Source organism: Phragmites australis, chromosome 4 (assembly GCF_958298935.1).
Source record: "Phragmites australis chromosome 4, lpPhrAust1.1, whole genome shotgun sequence".
Classification (NCBI taxonomy): Eukaryota; Viridiplantae; Streptophyta; class Magnoliopsida; order Poales; family Poaceae; genus Phragmites; species Phragmites australis.
In genome coordinates, this window is record NC_084924.1 from 10961483 (window position 1) to 10968735 (window position 7253).

Consider the following 7253-nt stretch of genomic DNA (forward strand, 5'->3'; position numbering starts at 1 on the left):
TTAACAATATATCTGTATTTCACCACAATCTCAGCAAAAATATTGTCTTCGTACATCATCTCGCTGTCATCCAGATCAGACTTCATCCTACTAACTTGGTCATGCGCCACAACCAAACAACATTACTTCTAATCTATTGTCATTGTTAAGTAAGAAATAACGGTTCAAATCAGTCTTTCACTTCATAAAAATATCTCTATTGTGAAGAACAATAATAGAGAAATTTTTATCAAAAATAAAATATAATAGAACACGATTCACAGCATAAAGTAGATCCATAGTGATGCCCTTCACAACAGCGAAGAACACATGTTCCGCAGGACCGAAATCTACACCAAACATCCAGACCATAGAAACATCCATAGAAACAACCCCATCCTCACAGCGCTCGATAGCAGTGAATAAAGACATATTCTATACGGATCTGGGATGCACAACAACGTTACACTTAGTTCACAAATCAAATCAAACCCTAACAAATCCTAATAAATCACGATGCAAATCATACTCACCTCAGTGCAAGGAAGGATATTCGGAGTCCAGATCCTAAACCTCCCTCTCAAAAACAAACCCTAAAAAATCGTTGCAGAAGGGGATTGGATGTCAACGAGAAGAGAGGGAGATCAACTTCTCGTCATTTTTTGTGAGGAAGACGAGCAGTTTGTGTCTATAAGGTAGGGGAAAGCGAAGAACGAGGGGTCAAATTTAAATAATATTTGGATCTTTAACTATAGATGGGTTTTTCTAAAGTCTGTCTATGTCTTATAAAGAAACAGATAGATTTGTAAAAACTATCTGTGAGTTTTAGCATATCTAGATGGTGGTTATGTTACAGACACGTCTGTCTTAACAGCTATTTGTAGGTATTTTATTAGTAACGGGTTAAAAACCCGTCTTTAATACTTCGTCTGTTTTCACTAATTATGTGGTAGTAATCCAGTTTACAGTGCTGCAATATCCCAACGATGTTCTTTTGTTTGCGCAACCCCGTTGTTGCGCACCAGATTGGAAGGAAGATCAGGCGCTCAACCAACGACTAGTGGACCTTGAGAAGAGGAGCTCCCGCTTTGGATTCACCCAAGCGATCAACTGCCACGTTCTTCTTATTCCGCTATTTACAAAGGCAAATAATGGGAAAAATTAGAGTGATTTGAAGGACCGTTGGGCGTAAGGTAAGAACTATGGAACATATGCATCCCTACGTTCTTCTTGTTCCGCTATTCACTCCATATATTACGAATTGTAATGTTATTTAATTATTGATGTACTATCACCCAAACTATCCGGCGTGAGAATCTGGACTTGGAAAGGCCCGACTAGTTGTTAGTCAAATTTATGTTTTCTCACGTGGCGACTCTGTGGCCAAAAATCAATGTTCAAACAAACTATTTTGGTCACTGGAAGACATTGTCTGGCTAAGCCGCCGTTTAGAGCATGTACAACGGTGTCGCCCTTTTGCTACCTCTTAAAATCCGAGTAAATTTAAATATGATACTTAAATACGATCTCTCTACAATAAATCATCTCTTAAATTCTCTATGTGTGAATAAGTGTAGGACCCCACAAAGTCTTAACATTGTCTCATGAGTTAAATCTTTCTCCACGTTCTCTCCGCTCTTTATTTTGAATTTTGCTCATATTATCCTCAAAAAAGAGTTTTGGCTCATATGGGTAAAAAAATATGATGAAGCGGCACCATTTACATGGTTCGTGTGTCATAAAATGGGAAAATTTGCCACACGACACTAAAAAAGTGTGATCTTTGTTGAAAAACACCCAAAAAAATTGATCGTTACGTTGTTTTTGGTTACTGCAAATTGTGTATATTTGCTACGTGGAACAATATTGTGTCTTGCAGCAAAGATCATTTTTTCAATCTACGCTATTTTATAATATCCACCAGCAAAGATCAGTTTTTCTAGTGTCTCAATAACGCACGTTTTGAGTGTCGTGACAAAATTCGCCTACAAACCCATGCACGCACAGCTATATATATAAAGGGCTCTACGGTTCTTCACCAATCCATCCATCACTACTGCTTTAGCCCTCAACAGCACACTAGCTGATTGTCTCACTAGCCCTAGTTCATTATCAATGGAATTTTCCAAAACGCTAACAGCAGTGATCACCGCGCTGCTGCTGGCACCTCTCCTCATGGCCGCCGATCCGGATCCTCTCCAGGACTTCTGCGTCGCCGACCTCGGCAGCAAGACCTCGGTGAATGGCTACCCATGCCAGCCGTCCTCATCAGCAGGCGACGAGTTCCTGTTCTCGTCCAAGGTGGCCAAGGGCGGCGACCCGTCGTCCAACCCGAACGGCTCCAACGTAACGGAGCTCGACGTGACCGAGTGGCCCGGCGTTAACACGCTCGGCGTGTCCATGAACCGCGTCGACTTCGCGCCAGGCGGCACCAACCCGCCGCACATCCACCCGCGCGCCACCGAGGTGGGGCTCGTGACCCGCGGCGAGCTCCTCGTGGGCATCATCGGCAGCCTCGACTCCGGGAACCGGTACTACTCCAGGGTGCTCCGCGCGGGGGAGACGTTCGTCATCCCGCGGGGCCTCATGCACTTCCAGTTCAACGTCGGCCAGGCCGAGGCCACCATGGTCGTGTCGTTCAACAGCCAGAACCCTGGCATCATCTTCGTGCCGCTCACCATGTTCGGGTCATCGCCGCCGATCCCAACAACGGTGCTCGCCAAGGCGCTCCGTGTGGACGCCGAGGTCGTTGATCTCATCAAGTCCAAGTTCGCAGGAGGGTATTAAGACTTAGCCAGCTATAACGTGTCGAACGATCAGCAATAATTAGATATATGCCCTCTAAATAATGTCGATTTCAGAACACGTATAATTAAGCTATATATGGTGAAGAGAAGTCATAGTAAGATGGAAAAAGTGAAGCTTGCCTCGAGGTTTAGTACCTAGTCGGGGAATATAAATGTACTTGGTCATTTTTTCTGAGTATAATAAAAGCAATTTATGTGGTTTTTGTATGTTTAACTAATTATCTTCTAGAATTCGCTAAAAAAAATATCTTCTAGAATTCATAGGGGTGGGCAAAAAACCGCAACTGAATGAACTAGGAAATAAAAACCGAATCAATAACCATTTTCAACGGTTTATTCCCTTTTTGGTTTCCAAAATCATTTTTTCGGTTTTTATTTGGTTTTCAGCTTTCAGAAATCCAAAGTGTGAGACTATTTGAGTTACAGTGTTGAACATATTGTGAATTTGTGATGTTGCATGCATGCATTTGTATTGCAATAGTTTGTGCGTATATGTCTTTGCCCCTCTTGCATCATTAAACTATGTGAAATTTGAGCCGTATCAATACAAGCCAGTTGGTTCTGATGAGTTGCTTAAATTTTTTGTTTAAAACCGAAAACCGAAATAACCAAACCAAAAAATTGCAGTTAATTAGGTTCGACTTCTATATTTCCTCTGATTTGTTCACGGTTTACAATTTTCACAAACCAAAATTTTAAAAAACCAACAAACTGAACCACAATAACCGTACTAACAGAATGCACACCCCCTAAAAATTCATGCATCCTCAGTCTATAGTGTCTAAAGCCATTGTCTTCATTACAGTATTTCACAACATATTTGGCTGGGAGTATTAACTAACTTCTATCCTATTTCCCACAAAGTACTGTTCAAACAAAGAATATATGACCACCTCACTACTGAATTTGTTGTGAATTCATAAACCATACTTGTGAATTGAATTCTCGATCATGTTATCTAAAATCAAGATTCAATAATCCTATTTAGCTTACATTAATTTTATAGCAAATTAAATGTTGGTGCAATCTTCATATTAGATAAAATCAAGAACAAATACATGCATCACCAAAAATTCATAATATGATCTAATCTTGAAAACTCAATTGAATAGTGGAAATTAATAATCCAGGAATCAACATCCACTAATGATAGACAAGCTACAAGTGTGAAATGGCAGCCCTGCTGACCAACTCGATGAATACTTGAAGATTTGCGATAGTACTGCAGTGGAGTGTATGAAGATGTTCCTACAAGGCATAATTAATAAGTTCGGTGGTGAGTATTTGAGACACCCCACTATTGTAGATGTTGAGAATTTGTTGAAAATTGGCGAGAGCCGTGGGTTCCCTGGTATGTTAGGAAGTATTGACTGTATGCATTGGTATTGGGAAAAATGTCCCGTAGCATGGAAGGGTCAATTCACTCGCGATGATCAGGATGCTCCTACAATCATTCAAGAGATGGTTGCTTCGGATGATCTTTGAATTTGGCTTGCCTTCTTTGGCGTTGCTGGATCTAACAATGATATCAATGTTCTTAACCAGTTGACTTTGTTCATTGAGTTGAGAGGGCAAGCTCCTTGAGTGCATTGCTATGTCAACGGGATGCAATATGATTGTGGTTACTACTTTGCAGATGGAATATACCCAGAATAGGTAACTTTTGTCAAGTCAATATACAAGCCATAGACAGATAAGGAAAAGTTGTTTGCATAAAAGCAAGAAGGTGCAAGAAAGGATGTTGAACGTGTGTTTAGTGTCTTGCAAGCTCGTTTTTGTATTTTGCGTCGAACTCATATCCAGCTTAAAAAAGATTTGATTGAGCATATTTGGCAAAAGTTTGGACAAAATTAAAATATTACAATCTCTTTAAATGATGTTACTTCGTAACTCATTTTTTTTATTGCCGTACCATTTCCATGTAATATTCTCATTTGGAATGAAACAATTCAAATTCAACTCGTTTCTATATGTATCAATTGTCTAAGTATTTGCTTAAAGAAAGCAACACAGGTGACTATATGACTCAAATGATAGTTTTGATCATAATACATCCAACCATTAATTATCTTAGCAGAATTAAAAATCTAACATATAGACACCATGCACTAAAAGTTTATTTCTTAACCACAATAGCATACTCTCTCTTTTCTCAGAGATATCACCTAAGAAATAAACCATTAGGAATGGCCTTATAGCCAAACCGAATCATAAACCAAAGCAAGCACCAATCATTGAGCTTTTCAGTTCACGCGCGCTCTTTCGCATCATCACATCTCGGGCCCTGCAGGCTCGCTGCCCTCAAGAACCAGCGCCTTCCACTTTTCCGCGGTGCCGGCGCGCACGAACTCCACGAACTCGTCCATGTTCCGGTCCGAACTGCCGCCGGGTGCCACTGCCGCGCGAGCCTTTTCCCTCCATTTTCCCGCCGCCTTGCGTGCGGCAGACGCACCATCGCCCTCGTCCATGACCGTGCGCACGCAACGCTCGACCTCACCGCGCAGGAACATCCCCGCGTCAGCGTCGCGGTGCGCGCGCACGCCGGCTCCCCATGCGCGCTCGACGTTCAGCGAGTTGGTCGGCTGGTCGGTCCACAGCCCCATCGCCACCATCGGCACGCCGAAGCTGAGCGCCTCAAGCGAGGAGTTCCAGCCGCAGTGCGTCAGGAAGCAGCCCACGGCCTGGTGCGCCAGCACGTCCAGCTGCGGGCTCCAGCGCACGATCAGCGCCGCGCCCGACGCCGTCGCGTCGTCCAGGATGTCGCGCGGGAGCTGCGCCTCCTCGGTGGCCCTGACCACCCACAGGAACGGCTTGCCCGCGGCGAGGAGGCCGCGGGCGATCTCCTCCGTCTGGGCGGCGCCGAGGGACGCGAAGCTGCCGAAGGAAACGTAGGCCACAGAGCCGCGAGCCTTGGTGTCCAGCCACTTGATGCAGGCGTCCTCCGGGTTGAGCAGGTTGGCGCCGTAGGTGATGCGACCGACGAAATCGGCGTCATCGACGGGGAGCGGCACGCACGGCCCGATGGCTCGGGCCTTCATGTGGTTTGTTAGTCCAGCCAAGACCTAGACACATGAAGAAGTGGTATCACATGAATGAAGCCATTTATGTTTTTCGTCTTTTTTGTTTTGTCATCGTGAGATCATTTCTGAACCTAGGTCAGTACTGGATGACCTTTAAGCCAATCTAACTTTCTAAGGCCTTTTTAGAATAAAAAGATTTAGTCCATGGAAATTTCGGGCCCAATTGCGGTCTCCTAAGTAGACCCAATATTTATTTAGAATCGAGCTATGATACAGGTTCATATGGGGAAAAGCACAGTGTTCAGCCTAACATGTCAAAAAATTATAATGGCTTAAGCCCAGCCTGGCCCGATAATCTCACCGACTCACTTTGACCTTGCCCAGCGTGGCAAATGCTCAAGCCTAACATGAAGCGTGTAACTTTTAAAATATTGTTCACGGTAAAATTTCATATGAAATTCCCGCGCTACAAACATACTTGTATGGACAACTCATGACATGAAGCTAAGTACATAGCATAAATTCATAGATGAGTAAACAAAAGCATCCAATTCTTCACTCACCTCACTCTCCAGCTCCTCAAACGAGTTGAACAGCACCAAGTCATCCTTCCCCTCCTCGGCGAACTGTTTGAGCGCGAGCTCGGCGATCATCGGGTACGGCCCGTCGTCAAACACAAACGACGGGAACTCCGACCTCTCCATCTCTGGCAGCCCCTCGAGCGCCTCACTCCGCGTGACGGCGCCGTCGCCGCTCGTCGGCGGCTGCACCACGAGCCTCCCTTGGCTGACGTAGTAGTACACGGCGCTCACCAGGCACGATTGGGTGGAGAACGGGACGGCCGGCAGGCCCATCTGGCGCGCTACTGACAGCACCCACTGCTCGAACGAGTCGTACACGACGCACGTGAAGGGGCCGGGGCGCCCCGACGACCCTGACCCCGCCGCCGCGCGTGCCTCGATGAGTGCAGCCAGCGACGCCGACCCAGCGGCCTTCTGCTTCTCGATGTACTCGCCGAGGCTCGCGGCCGACGCAACGCCGCCCTCGTCGTGCCCGTCGGAGATGGTCTCCACCATCGCCGGACGCGCGTCCACGCAGGCCGTCCGGGCGATGAAGCGGGTGATGACGAGCGTGGTGTCCACGCCCTTGGACGCCAACGCCTTGGCGAACTGCACCAAGGGGTTCATGTGGCCCTGGCTGGGGAATGGCACGACGAGGACATGCGCCATGGCTGTTTCTTGGAACAAGGACAGATACAATTCCTAGAGCAATGTTGCAATGTTACCAGGGTTTGGGGATCGGTTAGATCGCCTCATGTAGCATGTGACGGCAAGCTTTCTGAATGCATTTTCTCACACAAGTGACACCAGATTAGTACTCGCCACCATAAAAGACATGCGACGTGTATGAATAAAGCTCGCCTGCGAGCAATGCATGAGCTGGATCT

At 45.7% G+C, this 7253-nt stretch overlaps 2 protein-coding genes across 2 annotated transcripts; one reads left to right on the plus strand and one right to left on the minus strand.

Moving 5' to 3' along the window:
* Nucleotides 1–2034: 2034 nt before the first annotated feature.
* Nucleotides 2035–2993, plus strand: LOC133914185 (germin-like protein 3-3). The gene has a single exon (XM_062357322.1). It carries the CDS (start codon nt 2095–2097, stop codon nt 2764–2766), a length of 672 nt encoding a protein of 223 aa, XP_062213306.1. The 5' UTR covers nt 2035–2094; the 3' UTR covers nt 2767–2993.
* Nucleotides 2994–4956: 1963 nt separating this feature from the next.
* LOC133914184 (indole-3-acetate beta-glucosyltransferase-like) lies at nt 4957–7035 on the minus strand. Its single transcript, XM_062357321.1, has 2 exons — nt 6370–7035; nt 4957–5848 (listed from the first exon to the last, which is right to left on the minus strand). The coding sequence occupies exons 1-2, from the start codon at nt 7033–7035 to the stop codon at nt 5057–5059; spliced, it is 1458 nt and encodes a 485-aa protein (XP_062213305.1). The 3' UTR covers nt 4957–5056.
* Nucleotides 7036–7253: the final 218 nt, after the last annotated feature.